The sequence below is a fragment of the Sminthopsis crassicaudata genome, chromosome 5 (genome assembly GCF_048593235.1).
Source record: "Sminthopsis crassicaudata isolate SCR6 chromosome 5, ASM4859323v1, whole genome shotgun sequence".
Lineage (NCBI taxonomy): Eukaryota > Metazoa > Chordata > Mammalia > Dasyuromorphia > Dasyuridae > Sminthopsis > Sminthopsis crassicaudata.
The window spans coordinates 155,041,259-155,061,830 of NC_133621.1; the positions used below are offsets into that span (position 1 = coordinate 155,041,259).

A 20,572-nucleotide genomic window follows, 5' to 3' on the forward strand; every position below is an offset into this window, starting at 1 on the left:
TTGTCTTCCTTTTTTTTTCTGTTTTGATTGTTATTCTTTCACTTCTGGCCTCAGGCAGGGCAACAAAACAGCTCAAGCAGAGAAAAAGGGAAAGAAGAGAAGGGGTGGCAACACTTAGAAGCTGGCAAGGAAAGAGGTGATAATAAGAAGGGAGGGAAGGCAGTGAGGTGATAACCCAGAAAGGACAGGTGGCTCAAAAACTAGCCAGGAAGAGAAAACAATGATTATAGTGTGAAAGAATCTAGTTGATGAGTTATAGAGGAGGAAGCCTGGAGGCTCAGCTGCTTATTTAAAGTGCATCATATCTAAAAGTTGCAGAAAGAAAGATGATAGGAGAAGGAAATGAAATCCTTCCTTTCTACTTGCCTTCGTACTTAACCCTCTATTGCTTTTGGGTAGCAGACAGGCACAATACCACTTTCTTTGATACTGTATCACACTTCCCACTTTGGGAAGCATGAACTTTATACATATTTTTACCTGCTACATTAATCAAAAGCCTGTTGCTAAGTATTTTAGTATCAGGGAAAAAAAACGGTTCAATTTGCAGGTAGAACGTTGTTTAAACATTGCATTCAGTTTATCTGTAGTTTATGTGTATGTATATCTCTTTAGCTATGAGCAAGCTTAAAGAGGGCATAAAGAAGTTCCGGCTTTACAACTAAGAAAGCCTCAGCACAAATCTCATCTCTCACACATATTGGTTGGATGATTCTGGCAAATCATTTTACCCCTCAATCTTTGAGGCAGCTCTCTAAAACCATAACATACAAAGTACCAATCTACACCAGCAGAGAAGGTTTCTTCCTGCTGGAATTAACTATGTAAATGTACAATCCATTTCCATTTCTTCTTTCATCTATTTAAAGCATTATCAGAAGCAGCATTTCCACAAATAATTAAGGAAGTCATATTAATTTTTTCCTAATCTATAAACATGAGAAATAATATTTTGATCACTACAAGAATTACTATATATTCTCAGTTTGCAAAGAGAAGTATGTAATCATCAGAAAATTTTGCTTATAGATATCATCATTTAAGATTCTTCCTTTAGCAAAAATTCAAAAAGACAGGCAAAGATAAGCATCCTTTCAAAGACAAGTGTTCTACAGGAGATGGCACTTTTAAGATCCTATAAATGACCAAAAGTATATAGAGATCATAAAATATTGCTAGATCAAGGAATCACAGGAAAAACAAAACAGTATATATCAAGTCTACAATAATGTCATGAGAAAATCATAGAATAATTAAAAATTAACATTACAAAATTACAAAGAACAAAGATGGTCCTAAAAAGAGCTAAGCCAAAACACTTCCTGTCCCTATCATTTCCCATCCTTTTGCAGAGTTGACGGGTTTCTTAGTATGGAACACTGAATATGCTGTCTGACTTTCTGAATGTATTGAGTTTTATTGATTTATTTTTCTCACATCCTACTTTTTCTTAGTTTAAAAATTCTTATAATATGGAACGACTCTCTGAGAGGGTGGAAGTAGAGAAATGGAGAGATACAGGGAAAATTTAGTTGATATAGAACTAAAAGATATCAATAAAATTTATTATGCAAATTAGTTCATTGTAAGCATTTCTGAATTAAAAAATAATTCTGTAGGAAAACAAAATAGTCTTGAAAGCTGTTCTCATACAAGGTGTCTCCCACGCATCCATTAAAATTACATGTTATTCAATAATAGATGCAAATATGAAAGTAACTTCGTTGAACAATCCATGGAGTCTGAACATCAAATGAGGTACGAAAAAGGGAGACATATGCTCACCATTGTTTTTCTCCATTATTATGAAAGAAATCATATGAAAAGGGCAAACAAAGGAAAGATTCATTATTTATGGTAAGGTTCTCCAAATGATCTGATTCAAAGATAACATTGTACTAATTTCATCAAGTCCCAGAACACAACAAAGCCTAAAGGAAATCCACCTTAATTCAAAATTGATCTAACTATTCACTGTAAGGGGGTAAAAAGGATTAAAATAAAATCTCACAGAACTGGGAAAGCAGACCTTTGTGCTAGTTCATCAATATGTTAATCCAATATTTTATACACTACTGTTGAGGGACAAAGAGCTGGACATAGAACTGAAAGGAAAGAGAGACTCAAGCTTCATCACATTTGGAACATTCAGTGATAATAAATATTAAGTGCTGCAAAAGCCTGTCTCCTTAACATCTATATTCTTCCAATTTCTCTATATGCCTGAAAAGCATGAAAAATTATGACCTCAAAAAAATCAAAATTACAGGTAACACTAAAGTAAATGGAGAAATTCATGGCAGGCATAAAACCAACTACAGCATTTTGGAAACAATAACTTTCATGAGAAGTAAAAGTCAAGATAACACTGAATATATTTATGAAAGAAATAGGAGGGATTGCTAGTCATGCCTTGAGACAACTTTTTTGGTCTCCTTCACTCATTCATCATTATCCCCTAACTAAGGATCTGTGTTGGGGCTACTTTTCTCTACATGTTTTCTCAGTGATCTCATTAGATGCACTGGATTAAATGGTCATCTCTGTGTAGATACTTTAAAAATCTATGTGACTTGTGCTAATATCTAGTTTAGCATTTCTAAGTACTTGCTACATGATTCCACTTGGATGTTCCACCAACATCTCAAATTTATCATGCCCAAAATGAACATATACTTTTCCCCTTGCCTCCCCTCATCTAAACTCCTCTATTCTCCATTATCTATTATTCTCTATTCTCTATAGAGAAGTATATTTGACGACACCATATATGTTGAGGACACCATATCCATTCAATTATATCTTCCTAACCTAAACTCTTCCCTTTCCTTCATCCTTCAAGAACAATCAATTACTAAATCTGGTTGCTTCTACCTCCATAGTATTTCTGTCATCTCTTACCTCTACACTCATATTGCTAGCACCATTTTTTCAGGCTTCCATTACCTCTTCCCAGGATTTTTTCAAATGAATTATTAAATTACTGCTTCCAGTTTCTTCACTTTCTATAAAGGCAGAACTTTGGAGAAGTATCCTTGGAAGAAGTATACTTAAAGTAAGGTGTTAACTCAATGGAATTGATGAGATAATGGTGCTCTAGTTCACAAATATAAAGTATGGTATAATGATATAATCACTCTAATTTGACATAATAATATAATCACTCTAGATTGGCTTATACTCAGTATACTGTAATGATGTAATTGTAAAAGGGTATTTAAAGAGAACTGGGGACAAAGTCAGACTTAGAAGGAGACTGGTTGAGACTGTCAGAGTATGACAGACACAGACTGTGTAAAAGACAATAAAGACTTTGGACTCTATTCTTGTCCATTCTCTTGGTGTCTCTCCTGCTAAGACCAAAGCCTTCCAGAGGACCTCCAGAAAGCTAGCCCAAATATTACAATTGTCCAATCACAGAATAATATAACTTCTAAGTTTAATGAGATCTAAAGAGTCATCTAATCTAAAGTTAGTTGGATTATAATATACCTGAAAATAATCATTAAGGCTGTCCTTAAATAGGACTCCGAAAAGTACCCATTACACTTTTGAATAACTGTTATGAACTTTTGTCTTATATCAAGCATAAATCTGCTTTCCTGCAACTTCTACTCATTAATTTTAATTCTACCTTCCAGGTTCAACAGAACAAGTCTAATGTTTTATATATATTACAATTCTTCAAATATTTGAAGATACCTGTTTCATTTCCACTTTTTTGCTTCTCCAGACAAGAATCTTCTGTTCCTTCAACCAATTCTCATTTGGCAAAGCTGAGAACCTTTCATTATCCTGATTGCCTTCCTCTAAAGCTGGGCCATTTTTCCATCTTTTTCCTAAGATATACTATCCATAACTGAATATCTTAGCACTATCAGCACTTTGATGCAAAATACTGAGATTCACTTAATTCTACTGAAAGCTACAGTAGTATTTTGGTGACTATATTATACCATTGTGTTATCCCTCAGATTTTTTTTTCAGATAAACAATGTATCTTAGTCCACTTTTTGCCAGAAGTAGAATACTTTATATTTATCCTATTGAATTTAAACTAAATTCACTCAAACATTCTGGCATGGTGAGATATGTTTTACAGCACTGGATCATACCTTTATAACTATAAGGGACCTCAAAAACATTATACCTAAACCCCTCATTTGGGGAATGAGGAAACTGAGACCTAATTAATTTGTCTAAAGTCACAGAATTAAAAAAATAATAGGGATAGAGCATTTGAAAACAAGTCCTCTGACTTTACAGGCACACTATTTTCATATTATACTGCCTCATGTTCTCTATCATTACATCCTAGACACATGCCTCAAGAAACCAACAGATCTCTTTCCTGCTAATATACTAATATAGTATCAACATGTTGCTGTTTCCATGCTCAGTCTTGCAAAGAATCACCAACTACAACTACTCATATTTTTTTGATTCTTAATGGGATATGTACAGACTGACATGATAACCTAATCAATATTCACAAACACCCCCCCAATACTTTTTCATAGATTTATGTTAATACTTTACTGAAAAATCTTCAATAGTTCCTTTATTGTCTCTGACAAGTAATTCAAACTCGTTGGATTTGTAGGAAACACTTAAGACTCTCTGAAATCTAACTACAAACTACCTTTCTCATATTACTCCCATTCATGAATTCTACCCTCTAACCAAAACCTGGTTCTTGAATATCAAATACAGTCTTCTACTTCTTCCCTCTTTCCTGGAATGTGCTCTTTCTCTGTTTAAGAATCCTTTTCTTCTTTCAGGATTTAACTGAAGTGCTACTTCCTATGTGAAACCTCTGATCTTCTACTTTTGAAAGTGTTCACTTTCATCTTAAATTTTCCAAGAAAAATTTGCCTAGATCTCTTTTTCTTTCTTATGCAATTGAATTCAAGAAGCATTTTAAATATTTTTAAAGTTTTATTTTTATTAATACATTTTGTTTTTACATCACATTAATTTTGAATATATTCCTCCCCTAACTAATGAGACATTCTGTGTAACAAAAAATTTAATAATATTTTATTTTATCCAATTATACATAAAACAAAAATTATTTTAACATTAAAAAAAAGTTTGGAATTCCCAATTCTATTCCTCCTTTCCTCCCTTCTTCCCTGTCTAAGACCATAAGCAATCTAATATAGGTTTTACATATGCAGTTATGTAAAACATTTCCACATTAGTCATTCTTTGGAATAAAACTTGAACATAAAAAAGAAAAGAAAATTTTAAATAGTATGGAATTTTGCTGGATGATTTTATTAGTGAGAATAGTTAGGTCATTCACAATTGTTTATCTTATAATTTTGCTTCAAACAATGCTTTCCTGGTACTGCTCCTTCACTTTTCATCAATATGTATATGTATTTTTAAGTTTTCTAAAATTATTCTGCTTATCATTTCCTATAACACAGCAATATGCCATTACAATGTTACAAAGTATTAAAAAGGGGCCAAAGTAGGTCAGCAAAACTATTGATTTTTATTGATAAGTTTGATTTGATTCATAATCAATCAAAAAATATTTACTAGAACCTAATATGTGCCATAAAGTTGCCTACTTTGTGAAAGAAAACATGGTAGTGCTAAGTATATAAAAAAATAAAAATTAGTCTCAGTCCCACCCTCAAAACCCCAAAAGCTTAAATTCTCTCATATTAGTTAATGCATTTGAATAAATAAGTATATACATGATAAAGTGAAGAGAAGAGAGAAATCAGCTGGCGAATCAGGAAGGATGCATACTGGAAGGTAGTATAAGAACTAAGAAAAAAAGGATAGAATTTTTAAGAGGAGGAAGTACTTTCTAGGAATGATATTCAACCTATACAACACTGATCTATAAAGTCCATAGCACATCAAGTAGATTCTTTCCAGAACAGAATGTATATGAATGAGGAGCTACTGTTCAGTAAACTTGGAAAGAGATGCCATCAGACTACAAAAGACTTTTAATATCATGGTGATAAGTTTGTTTTTTCTCTCAGATGCATCAGAGAGAATATATTAATCTTATCTGCTAGTATGTTTTGTCCTCCTCTAGGAGCTTTAAATTTCTTTAAAATCTGAGATTTTGACAACTAAAAAACTGAAAAAACAGGACCTAGAAATTTGTTGTATTTTACTTCTATCTGTTGAATTGACAAAACATAGTTCACCCACAGATGGTAAAACTTCTCTTAGACTTCCAGGAATTTTGATAGATTTAACATTATAGTTTGTTTTATAGTTAATAATTTATTGCCTATTATAGCTATACTACTTGTTTACAAACAAACTTTACTGAATGAAAAGAATGCCATTGCATATAATATCTGCCTTTTTCTGATGTTAATTGCTATCATTTTTTTTCTTCCTCTTTAAAAATAAATATAACAGACAACTCTCTAGGAGAGGACAGGGGAAGGATTCAATGGAAAATATAGGTAAAACTAAAGATATCAGTAAAATTAAGCTTAAAAGTAACAAAACATTTGAAATGCCAATAAATGACTAATTGTTCTTATATTTGAAATGGCATTGCTATTGAAACTCCTGTGAAGATTCGTTTTTTTTTTTATATCTCAAGAAATTTTGAAGGTATTTGCTAACGGACTCATGCTTAATAAAATTTTCCCTACATTATCCATTCAGTCCTCTTTACTGAAGCAAAGATGTTTTATTTGCATGCTTATTACCCATTTGGAAGATAAACTCATTCCGGATAGTATCTCTTCAGTTTTGCTACTCATCTTTAAAATAGTCTTTATGGCACCACTCCAGCACATTAATAATAGTCTGGACAGAAGGGTATACACGCATACTAAGTGCTGCTACTAGAATGTTATAAAATTCTATACAACCAGATGGACAAATGTAGAAGCATTTCTTCCCAGCTATTCTCAATAAGAAGTGTCAACTCTTATTCATCAGATGAGATGAAGGGTTCAGTAATTTATTTAAATGGTTTTGATATTGCCTATCTTAATTTTCATTTACTTTGGGAGGTTTGTGGTTTGGTCATTTATTCAATATTCATTCTACCAAAAGATTTTATTTAGTACTGAAAGGGGATAGTTCAGATGTTATCATTATATCAATCATCATATACCTTAGGTAGATATCAAAGTAATATTCTATTACTAAGGAAATGTATTTTAATTACTACTATAGGCTAAAATATATTTTCTTAAAAACTATCACTCTATATAGCACAGATTGTTAAGTGGTGTATAGATTGCATACTCACCATTTAGGATCAAAGAGCTAGAGTAGAAGAAATGAGGTCTTCAGAATTAGATAGGGTTAGTAGAGGAATTGAAAAAAAAAAAAAAATTCCAGTTTAGCTTCGTGGTCTTACCTTCTGGGAAAATCCTCCCATATGAAATCCAAGTTATGTCAAACCCCTGAGACCCACCCTCTGTAGAGGTATCCAGCTTGCCATGGCCTGTCAGAAGTCATGTCCCTAAAGTTAAATTTTCCCTACAAATTCTACTTATAAGCCATCCCATGAATGCTGCCTTCCTTTACATTAATTTGCCACTGTAATCTGCATAGCAGTGTCTTTCCCCTTCCTCTTCTCCTATGTCATCTGGTATCTCTCCTAACTCCACTATACTTCTCAAATACAATTCTTCTCCCTAAAACTAACTCTTTTAGGGTGCTAAGTCCCTTTCAGATTTATGCCCCAACCGCATGGGATGTTTTCTTTCTCCTGGGAAATGACAAGTTCCACTAGGAAACTTGCCTTTCCAACATTATTCTTTAAAAGCCTTTCATATGTTCTTCCACTCTATTTCATATTTATTATTTATTTATTAATATATATTATTTATTATCTATTACCCTAAATAAATCTATCTTTTGCCAAAGAGAATGGCCATTATGAATTCCTTACATGACTGAATCCCAGCTTTTGGGGCCTGCCATCATCTGATGTCTATCTCTCCCACATCATTTTGGTGCTCAAACTACATCATTAGAGATGAGATAGCATTCCTACTTTTATAGAAAAAGTACCTGAAGCTAAGGAAAGGTGAGTACACTTTGTTTCCATTATCAGGTAGGTAGGCAGCACAAAAAGCAACTGAGCTCAGTTTTTTTCCCCCAAAATCTGCAACCAGTGTCCTTTCCCTTGTCCTATAATGCTTCCCTTTGTAGCATTCTTAAAAATACATTTTAAAACTAATCCAAGGTGTGGGGGGAGAATTAGGCCCATTAAAATTAAATAACTTTAAAATTTTCCCAAAATATTTTGTCTGAAATGATTTAACAATACCATTTGTTATTTTTCTTAATCCCAAGGTAGCCCTGATCCTTCTATGGCTAAGAAGTGTTTAGTCTTCATTGCTAACCATCCAAATGAAAACTGAAAAATTCAGCTCATTGTTTGAAACTTTTCACTAACCAGATGTTATGGTGTTCTGCAAACACAGTATTTGTCAGTGGCAAATACAAGGAAAATTCCACATGGATGCCAGGTACTATAAGAAAAAGACTATAACATTGGATCTCCTTTAATGTGTTGGGTGAGATTCTATAAGTTACATGTATTTCATTAGAAGCTCTGCCTAAATTTTTGTTGGGTTCTTTATATAGTAAACTGATGTTTACTTCTGTGATTATTTACATGTAGATCTTATGAATATTGGCTTTCTAGTGTTATATAGTAAGTTGCCTGTAAAAACAATTCCCTTAGGAACCTTTCTCAGTGAAAGAACCTTTCAATAAATGTAATACAATATGACAAACCCTGAATTGGAATACTTCAATTGCAGCTGAAAAGTTATTTAGCAAAAATAATAATAGCTACAATGTATATAGTGCTTTAAAGCTTGTTAAATACTTACAATATTGTTTATTTTTTCCTTCTTGTCTGACTCTTCAATCCATTGAGATTTTTTTTTGGCAAAAATATTAGAGTGGTTTGCCATTTCCTTCTCCAGCTTTTTACAGGTGAGGAAACTGAGACAAACAAGCTTAAGTGACTTACCTAGGATCATAAAGTTAGTAAGTGTCTGAATTCTGGCTTGAACTTAGGTCTTTCTAACTCTTTGCCTGACATTCTATCCACTGTGCCAATTAGCTGCCACTTTACAGATACCTCATTTTAATCTCACACTAGCTCTGGGAGGTAGGTACTATTATTGTTCCTTCTACAGGATGAGGTAGCAGAGCTAGAGGAAGGGTAAGTCCTTTGCCCTAGGTGGCAAGTTAGTAAGGATCTGAGACAAGATTCTAACTCAAATCATACTAATAAGATCCATCACTCAAACCACTGAACCACCAAGTAGCCACTGGCGGAGCTAGTCAATCAAAAACTAGTTGTCATATAACATAATAATGTTATTTCCTCAATTAAAATATAAAGTTTTTGAGAGCAAAAAACTATTTTTAACTACTACTTCTTATTCCCAGTACTTGACACAGTCAGATCTTAATAAATACTTATGGAATGATTATATTTCAAACTTAGAACTTTTTCTTCCCTTAGACTGAAGAGGCCACAGTACTCAGGGTTGTCTGGGAAAGTGAGATCTTTTAAAGCTTGAAGGCTGAATTAGGTAAAGACCAAAAATAATGGAAATGCTGACATTTGGGAATGACACATAGCCCCAACTGCCTGAAGCTTCTAGGGGCCAGATAGGAGCCTCTATGTGAGACAGTTGACTTTTTGTCTTATCTACCTATTAAGTTTGTTCTCTCAGGTACAAGGAGAAATCTTTAGGGAAGAGTTCGAAGAAAGTTGAGAGCATGTCAACATTTATTTCATAAAGTTTATATTGTCACTTCTGTGCATATTAAATAGTTTTTCTAGACAGAAATGTTTGTATTAATGACCCATTAAAGAAATGTGACCTAATCAGCATCATTATCAATGTTATTAATCAATAAGCCTTAATTAAGTACCTATTATGTGCTAGCCACTGGGCTAGAAGCTGAGGTTTCAAAGACAAACAAGCAATCCTGGCTGTAGGAGAGGGAGAATAGACAATATGAGTGTATGCATATGTGTATATATGTATATATGTGTGTATGTAAATATATACATACACATGTGCATGTATATTTATGTAAAAAGAAATACATGCAAAAAGTTAGAATAAGGTAATTTTTAAAAGGTACAATTAGCTGGGGATGAAGGCTGCTGGAGAAGGGGATCATGAAAGGCTATATCTAAGTACTTAAGCAGAATTTTGAAAGGAACTACATTTTAAGAGACAAAGTGAATGCATTCCAGATGACAATGGAGTCAGGAAAAATGGAACTCAAATTCAGTCTTAGACACTGAGCTTTGTGACTTGAGAGACTCACTTAGACTCTTTATCTCTTAGTCTCTTCAACTGTTAAATGGGTATAATGTACCCACCACTAAAAGTGAAAGTATCAAATGAGATAATAATTACAAAGCACTTAGCATAGTGTCCTTAGCACCTAGTCAGCATCTTGCAAATATTGTTATTAGTATTCTAGGGATGAGGACAATCCCAGAAAAAGCACAGAAGTGAAAGACAGAATATTATATTTAAAGAGCATCAGGCAGGCTGACTGGTCCACAAAGTGCATGAAAAAGAGTATAAGTCTAGAAAGGTAGACTGAGCCAGACTGTGGAGAGCTTTAAGGTAGAGCTGAACAATGGTGGTGGCTGTGCAACTGGAGAAAGGGGAAAAAGAGATATAAGGTTTTCAAAACATTTTTCCATAAATATTTTCATCTCAATCTTATAACAATTCTTTAAGATACATACTATAAGCATCTTTATTACCATTTTATAGATGAAGAAGGTTAAAGGATTAAGGCACAACTCAAAAACAGGTAATTTCATTATTATGCCATGTGCTCAGTGTGTGTGTGTGTGTGTGTGTGTGTGTGTGTGTGTGTGTGTGAGAGAGAGAGAGAGAGAGAGAGACAGAGAGAGACAGAGAGAGACACACAGAGAGAGACAGAAGAGAGACAGAGACAGAGACAAAGAGAGGAGAGCAGAGGAGAGGAGAGAAGAGGAGAAGAGAGGAGAGGAGAAGAGAGGAGAGGAGAAGAGAAGAGAGGAGAGGAGAGAGATGTCACCCAATTAAAGCAATAAATGGTAAAAGAAATAGAGGATTTAAATTTTAAAATCTCTATCTGAATGCTGCACTTGCTGCTAACTTCATAAGGCTCTGTACATTTCATAATCTATTAAAATACAACTATTTCCATTTATAAATCTCTTATTCTGTAAACTCTCTTCCCAAAATTCTAGGCTCCTGGGATTTGGTAGGAAATCAATTATAGAAAGTAAATAAGGTGTGTCTATATGATTACTCCCTATTTATGGTCAAGAAACCATAAAGTGAAGTAAGAAAAAATATCTGTCATGTTTATCAGTTTTAATTTTTTTTCTGGATATAAAAAGGGTACCTCAGTCTTTAAACTAACAGAAAAGTCCTTTTTTCAGCATTGCCATTCTAGACTATAAGGAAAACATCTTTTAATTTCTTTCTTCTTAAAAATCTAATTATATATAGTGATTTACTGAAAATACATAAAGTTTTTTTTTGTTATTCAGTCATTTTTCTGATATGTTCACCTTTTCATAACTCCTTTTGTTGGGTTTTCTTGGCAAAGGTACTAGAGTAGTTTGCCATTTCTTTCTCCAACCCATTTTACAGATGAGGAACTGAGGCAAACAGGTTTAAGTGTATTGCCTAATTACAGCTAGTAAGTCTCTTTCTGACGCCAAACCTGGCATTCCATCTACTATATCACCTAGTTGATCCCATAGATTACATAAAATAGGGAAATAAAAAGTATATATTTATGACATGAATAAGTCTTAGCAATAAACATAAAAACTTTTATGAATTACTTAACTCCTACATTATTATCAATCATATTAAAAATAAGAACTGGAAGAAAAGTAAATGACAATCTATATATAGCACTCAGGGTGGTCTATAGGATTCTATGCTCTTAAAGATCAACATTCTCTGCCTCCTACCTTGGCATCCTCTTGGCTGATTTCCAACAATTTATCTGTGCCATTACCTAAGGGGATTTCTTTCTCCACTCATGGAATCATTGGGTTTTATAGCTAGATGAGACTATAGAGCAGGATACACTCTTCACAAAGACTTCATGAAAAAAAGGGAGAAAAGACAGTCAGAAGTGCTGATGAAAAGTGACTGAGTTCACCAGCTCTCACACTTAATTTTTATTTCCAGCTATTTTACCAGTACATTGATTCATCACAGGAAGATCATCTGCCATTCTTCATTATATTACCTCACTAATATTTCCCATTTTATATTTTAACAAAGTTGGTAATTAATTGCAAAAACTTTGCATATATTTCAATATATTGTGTATAGGTTGACATCCTATATGGAATAAAATGGAAACTCAAGGACATACAATAATTTTTTTTATGTCTCTTAATTTATTGTTAATTTAGAACAAGCAATTGTATATATATAAGACACCAAATTTTATATGTATATACTATGTACAAATGTGTATATAAACATATACAAAATGTATGTCACATATATATATATATATATATGTGTGTGTGTGTGTGTGTGTGTGTGTGTGTGTGTGTGTGTGTGTGTGTGAGAATTTCCATAAAGAAGATTAATTTCTAGCCTTTTATACCTTTTATGTAGTGGGATTATACTAAGCCATCACAGTTATATATATCTTCAGATGGAGTTATGTTGTGATATGGGAGCCACCTGCCAGTGGCTGCTGGGGGTCTAACTCAGACCTGTAGAATGGATCTCTTCATGTGAGAGGATGATGATGATATAAAGAGACCGAGAGGCAGTTGCATTGTCTGACCTCTAGATCAAAGAACCAAACTGTCTCTCAATCTCCTTGTCTGAGTTAGACTCCCAGCAGCCACTGACAGGTGGCTTCTATATCACCACATATAGTGTCCCACATTGGTCACCAAAATGTAGTGTCCAGACTAGCTCTCTAGAGGATCTTGGGACCAGCCTTGGTCTTAGTGGAGGAGTAAAGGAGATAGAAAAGCCACCAGGATGGTCAAAGATGGAGTGTCTTTCTTTCCAGTCTTTTCAGCCCTTAAATACCTCAGTATGATTACATCATTACAGCACAATAAGCATGTGCCTACTAGAGAACTATTATGTCATCACATCACTCTGAGCAAGTGCTACTACAAGCACCCTGCTATATAAAAGCCTTTTACTGTAAGTATCCCTTGCTTCAAATAGAACACAGGTGGTCCTTAACTTCTCAGGAAGAGTGAGAGCACCAAATGGAGGTGGGGAACCAAACCAGACATTTTCAGCAGGTTCCCTCTGGGCTGAATGGTCTTATACCTTACCCAGATTTCCCCCATAGGGCCCTCTACAGAGTAAAACAAGATCATAGTATGTTATTATTCTAATTTGAAAAATTTTTATTTAATTTATCAACTTCTTCCCCCCCCCCCCAGGCTGGGGTTAAGTGACTTGCCCAGGGTCACACAGCTAGGAAGTGTTAAGTGTCTAAGACCAAATTTGAACTCGGGTCCTTCTGAATTCAAGGCTGGTGCTCTATCCACTGCGCAACCTAGCTGCCTCTATCAACTTCTGAATATGTAGGCAATCGTCTTAGCTGTTCTTACCTTTCTTTCTACTTTGTCCCTCACTCCTTTCCTTCTGTTTTGTCCTCTTCTACCTCTCTTTTCTGCAGTAATAGAGGGAGAGGATACAGACACAGAGAGACACAGAGAGCACCATATCCTTAGGACAATGTGGCATAGTCAGACAACCAACATTTGTTAAGCACCAACTATATACCAAACACTGTTTTAAGCTCTATAAATATAAAAAAAAATCATAAAAAATAAAGAATAGAATGGATATATAAAGAAGAGAGGGAACGGTACTGAATCAGGGAAAGTCTTCTTTTAGAAGATAGGATATAAAACAAAAAATAACAAAAAAAGAAAGTAGGATTTTTAAAGAAGCTAGAAGAAAATCAGGATGTGAAAATGAAAAAGAAAGACTTAGCCTCTCTCCCTGAGTGGGAGATGGAATTTCATGTGTGAAGAACATCCACGGAGGGCCAGTGTCAATGAATGTGTAGTAGGGAGTGGTCAACTAGAAGAAATACTGGCTCAGAAATCAGAAAATCCAGATTACACCTGCACTTTCTCACATATTATTTGTTTGACTATGGACAAATCAATGAACTTCTCTGTGCCTCTAATTTATTATCTGTAAAAGCATTGGGTTAAATTGCCTTTAATGTTCCTTCTAGCACTAAATCTATAATTATTTCTTTTTCCTTCCATTTCAAATCCACTTACTTTTACATCTCCTGTTTATGTTCCTACAATTATAAGGACTCTAGATTTGTAGTCTTGAACCCATTCTAATTAACAGGTAAGTAATAAACACTTAAAGATGTGTTCCCTTTTATAGCACCGTGACCTGATATGACAAGGAATACTTGTATTATTTATCCCCTTTTAGGAATCTCACTGGGTCTCTTATCCTGAGAACTAAGAGTTTTGGATGTCTTCAACAACTCAGAATGGGAAGAAATACATTGGAGGTTCACCAATTCTGTGTACTCTACTGACTCTAGAAAGCTCCATGGCTGTTAAGCTCCCTCTAGCTAATCTGTCTTCAAAGGGGAATCAAGAACTCTGTGTAATAAATATTTCCCTCACTTTGGAATTCTTATGCATTATAGTTCAATGAACAGATGATATACAATTCAAATGCCCAGTAAACTGCTTTATTAATAGTGCAGACAAGAACTATCCATTAAATAGTTAAATAAATATCCACTAATTGGGTCAGAAGGGCAAAGTACGTAATAGGTAAGAGTTAAAGCAATAGAATTATTTGGAAGTCCACATATATAAATGTAGAGCTTTCCAGAAATTTAAAAAAGAAGAAAAAGGTAAGGAGAGAAAAATTTTAGGACCACCTTCTGAGAAATGCCCAAGCCTTAGACTACAAACTGAGGTTACAAATGCAAAGATTTGGGTTTCAGTGAGATCTACCTGGGTTCATTACCAGAAGACCTTTTCTCCCACTTCCTGTAGTCAGTGGTTTAGTTTTTGGTTTGTTTCTTTGTTTTGTCTACTGAAGCTAAGTAAATTAGTACAATAAAGTGACAAACTGAAATGGGGGAGTGGAAGGCTCAGAAAACTTGAGTTCAAATCCAGTTCAGCTAATTATTACTTACACCCAATCAATTTGATTGATTGATTGCTTGTGTTGCTTTTCTGGGTCTTAGTTTTCCTTATTTATAACTGAAGATTAACCTAATGATCTCTAAAACCCTAAATTACTAAAACTCTCAACATCTATGATATTTTGATTCATGTTTTAGCCCTGCAACTCCCTTGTTGCTGAAGCTACCCCTGTACTTTTCTATTACACCTGCTGAAACTCCTAAAATCTCTCCTCTGCTGCCATCATAGCACTTTATCTGCATCTTCTCTCTACATCTTTGTAGCCACCACCTGCCACTCCACTGCAAACAGCTCTCTGTGGCTGCCATCTACTGTTTCTTCTTCAGGAAAGTGACATTCTTCTTTTAAAATGATGTTCCAGGACCCACATGCCTTAGGACCAATCACTACATTCTAAAAACGTTTACTATTGATAGCTTTATACTACTGCTCAGCTGGCTTACAAAAGAGCAACAGTGGCAACTGGGATACCTGGAAAGTTCCCTCTTCTCCACAAATGGACATATTCAATTTTTTCCCATATCAAATTATGACAGCTAAATTCCATTCAACTATTCACTGATTGTTGGCAACCTCCTGAAAAGTCTTGTTGATGTTATGGACAAACCCTTGCTTATCCTTTCCATTTGCCTTTCCATCTCCCTTCTTCACCACTCACAATTACTACTAGGCCATATAAATTTCACTGAAGTGATAAGATTTAAGAATATTCTAGAAGCACTTAGACAAAAATGGCAAATATATATTTCCATCTGCCAAATGAGGAGGTTGGACTATAGAACTTCTGAGATCCTTTTCTGCTTCAAATATCTAATCCCATTTATACATACATTTAAGGGATGTGTTCTAATTATTTCTTTAATAGATTTTCATTCATTCTTAATTAGGTATGTTAAAAATGTCCCATTAATGAAATCATCATCTTATCAACATCATTACATTTTCAATAATTCTTAAATAACTTACCATTTATTACCTTATAGTTGTATATATACACACATCCATATATACATCCACATAATACATGTATATGTATATAATATGTATATCTATATGTATATAGGTATACAAACCTCTCTAAATACCTCTAAAATCTCTTTGGGCTGCTAGGTGGCACTGTGGACAGTGTTGAGTCTGGAGTCAGGAAGACTACTCTTTGGACTTCAAAGGGCCTTGGACACTTTTTATGTATAACCCTGGCCAAGTCACTTAACCTTTTTGCTCATGTTTCTTTATCTATAAAATGAAGTAGAGAAGAAAATGGAAAACATACTCTATCATCTCTGCCAATAAAATCCTAAATGGTTTTTGTAAAGAGTTGTTTGTGACTAAAAAACAACTGATCAAATATTCTATATGTATATGAATGTATATGTGTATGCATATACGTCTATCTAGTTCTATGTGTGTGTGTGTGTATGTGTGTATGTATAGAGATAAATAGATATCTTTGGGGATCTGGAATTTATATGTAGATATTACATTGGTTTGATGGGACTGGACTATATATTCTCATTGTGACAGAGATCTATATTATAGAAACATCCTGTGCTACACAGAAATATAGTACAGTATGAATATTCTGTGTTAGAATTCTACATGTAAAATAGAAAACTACTCAACTAAATAGCTTCAGATATATGGTTTTTATGCATATGTCCAATCATGTCTATACTGCCACTGTACAAATACATACACATACAAACATATATGCACAAACACACACTGTTTTATTTTCCAGCTGACACTAATGAATTAAAATGTTATCCAGGGAAATCATATATCTTTTGTAATTAAGTACATATACTTATATACACCACAGTATCTCTCTCAATAAATACAACTCTATTTTTATGATGGAAATAGTATATTGGTAAAGTGACCCTGATATAAATATTAAAACCTAATAAAGTACGGTTGAAACCACATGTGGTTATATCAAAACATTATTATTCCTTATAAACAAATTTTAGGCTCCCTACTGAAAAATAAGTGTACCATTTAGAGAAATGGATATGGATTCTGAGCTGTGGAAAAGCAATTATTCCAACAATGATATACAAAAAGTTAATAACAGAATTACCATCATGGTAGACTGCTAAAACTGGCAGTTAATCCAGTTGTCTACATAAGAATAACAATCATTCTATTCATCTCATTCATTCTGCCATTCTTCTCTTCATTTTCCAGTGCTTCTATGCTCTATGTGTAATTGTATCTGATCATGATTAACTCAATAAGTATTAGATAATTCCTTAGAAAATAATAAATATTTTATTTTTCAATTATGTATGCTCTATTTTAAACATTCCACAAAGTTAATATTCATTCTTTCTATTATGCTAACTGCTAACCCTGTATTAGTAAAATTATGGTTAGAAGGGACTTCAACCATCAATAATTTCAAGCATTTCCTAAAAATGGCTAGCATCCTAGAAAGTCAAACTCCTAGTCTAATAAATAGTCCAGATAGGAGCAAAAGAACAATTTTCAATGATATTCTGACACTTTTCCTTTTTATTCTCTTCTCTAGCAAAGAAGCCACTGTATTGTTATTGTTTCTAACTCAATTAAACCTGTTTTATCTCATGTTTCTTTTTTCTCTCTACACTCAGGGTACTTAGTTGAAAATTTTACACAATTTTAAATGGCTGTTATATAATCATTATTGCACCTGACTTAGAGGATAGTGTGAACAAATACTTTTATTCTACTAATTTATTTCAGTTTTCTGCTAAGTCAGCAAAGTCACTTTCTAAGTGTGTTTTTAAAAATAGGTAACACTAAAACCATTTAATTACAAAGAAAACATCGGGGCATTATAAAGCTGGTTTGTAACTGATCCTCACATAAGACCTAACCTTCTGGTAACATAATATTTAGGATTCTGCTATTTATTGCCCAAAGGGATTCCTTTGCTGAAGATTTGCTTAGGTATTCTTAACAAGAAGGGGGCCCCAGTAAAGCAAATATTTTTTTAAAAATAGACAATAATAAGCAATGGCCTATATTTTTACTCAATTTAATTATCAAAATGGTTACATACACTGCACTTTTTTTCCTGTCATACACAGGTATATTCTTCAATAGCCAATTCACTTAATCTAAAAATTGACTTCTATTGGCAATCAGTCATTTTAATTACAGTGTGATGGCTTTGCTATCTTGGAATATAAATCATTCTTCTACATTGGAATTCTACTTATGCTAGTCTTCCCTTTCCCCACCTCCCATTATATACAAAAGCAAAATTACACCTCTCTCTCTTCAGCTGTGCTCTGTGGGTCCCATCCCCCTTCTCCCCTCCCCCTTACCATAAATTGCCATTTAAATGTTTAGTGCCCACTGGATCGATTTAGCATCACAAGGCTATTCACTACCTGCTCCAGCACTTAGATATACTAGCTTTTCTAGTAATTTTCTCATTCATAAAATCTAATATTTACCAGGCACCCCATTATAAGATACAAACAACATTAAGCTGCTGAGCTTTTTTACACTATATTCAGGTGTGATGAGCATGACATCAATTAGTGATACTATTAAGGAAAATAGAGGTGTTATGTAGAGAAAAATAATTTGTTTTTGCATTTATTTCAGGGTGTGTTTTTTTTGGGGGGATGACATTTACATGTCCTATCAGATGACTTTATCATATTTCATTCCAAAAGTTTTATTATTATTATTATTATTTTTAATATGATAACCTGTAACATTGGCTTACCTTTATGCGACAGTCGTAACCGTGGGTGGGTGGTATCTGTTGCATGACCTCCAATTCCAAACTCGAGGAGCAAGCCTCCCAGCACCAAAATGATGTGCCCAGCGGATGCCATGCTTCTCCCGGGGCAAGTGCTTCCCTTTCCTCTGATCTTCACTTTGGCCCCGGGGGTCCGAGTTGGACGGATTACTTTTCCTCCAGGGGCAGCTCGAGCAGCTCTGTCACACAACGCGACCGAGTCCGTTGTCACCAGAAAACGCGATCCCCAAGTGTCATTTGTCAAGCTGTGTTTGGAGATGTCACTGAAAGCCTCCCTCTCGCTTAGGACAGTTGTTTTCAAGCTGGGAGTACAGGGACATTCCAAGGGAGGAGTTCGGCTTGGACGCTCGGTCCCCGGGAACTGTCTGCAGATTCCCCAGAACTGCTTTTGCAGTCACTTTCTGTGAGGCTGTTCATTCAGAAAAAGATATAAACACACACATACCCAAACACACACAGTCTCACGCGCGCACACTCGCGCGCACACACACGCACACTCCCGCGAGCCCCCTCCCTAAACTCCCCACCTCCTCCTTGGGGGCTCCTCTCACAACCCCTCTGAAGTCAGCCCCTTGCTCCGGCTTGCCAAGCAGCCAGTTTTAATTCACCTTTTCACCTTGGCTAATTAAAAACAAGAAGTGCCATTCCCCCCTCGGAGTTGCGGGATCCACCCAGCGGGGATGCAGGACTGTCAGCTGCTGTGTTTACAGGGAAAGTTCAGGGAGGGTTGAGGCAGCTTTCATACTTGGCTGTTTCTAGGAAGTGTTTCTGGTCCACGTGCCGAGCAAGCAGAGGCTCTGAGCCCTCCCTGGTTTGCGGCTAGTGGCCCTAGGTTTTTTTTAAGAATCCCGAGATGTAAGATTTTTTTTTTTTTTTTAAATTTTCTCCTTCTCCCACCCTTGCCCTCATTCACCTTTTTAGAGAGGAGGGTATGAATATGAAAAGGGTGGGGATGAGATTCTTGGAAAAGAAATTTTAGGAAAAATATGTAATTTTTTAAAGTTGTGAATTGGGGGAAAGGGATGCTAAAAAACAAAACAAAACAAAAACAAAACAAAACCTCAAACAAGTGTTTTTAAAAGGCAAAACCTAAAGATAGCCCTTAAAGTAAATTGATATCCATCTTCACTTCTCAGCAAGCATAATTTTTGACATTTCATCTTTGCATATGGATCCTTGTAAATTAGGGTTAAATTTGACTGTACTGATGAATTTTAGCAAACTAAATTTTTGTAGAGGGAAAACAGAGTTAAGAAAATCTATTAAGTCAATGATCACCTCACAATGTTATGACTAAAAAAAAAAGTTTGACTGATAGAAATCATTATAACTTAAGCAGAAACAAATCATTTGTTTAATCCTACATTATACAATTATACATTACACTTTACATTATGGCAGGAACATAAACATTCTGGTTAAGTATTTTCTTTCTATTGATTTCTATTTTCTATTGCTCCTGTGTTAAAGATCTTGCCTCTATTAAACACATATATTCAAGCATAAAGAAACTGAGTTTAATACCTTTGATTTTAACTGTTCTATCTTTCATTAGTTTATTTTTCAAGAGACTATGTTTGTGTAAATAAACTTAACACAGTAGGTCAACTTTCAAT

At 34.5% G+C, this 20,572-nt stretch overlaps 1 protein-coding gene across 1 annotated transcript in view; it reads right to left on the reverse strand.

Moving 5' to 3' along the window:
- Positions 1-19,772, reverse strand: part of SEMA3E (semaphorin 3E) — a 352,963-nt gene extending 333,191 nt beyond the window's left edge. Inside the window, exon 1 of the mRNA XM_074268509.1 lies at positions 18,921-19,772. Within this exon, the coding sequence (XP_074124610.1) occupies positions 18,921-19,032 (112 nt within the window). The 5' untranslated portion in view covers positions 19,033-19,772. The remainder of the gene's footprint in view (positions 1-18,920) is intronic.
- Between the last annotated feature and the right edge of the window lie 800 nt (positions 19,773-20,572).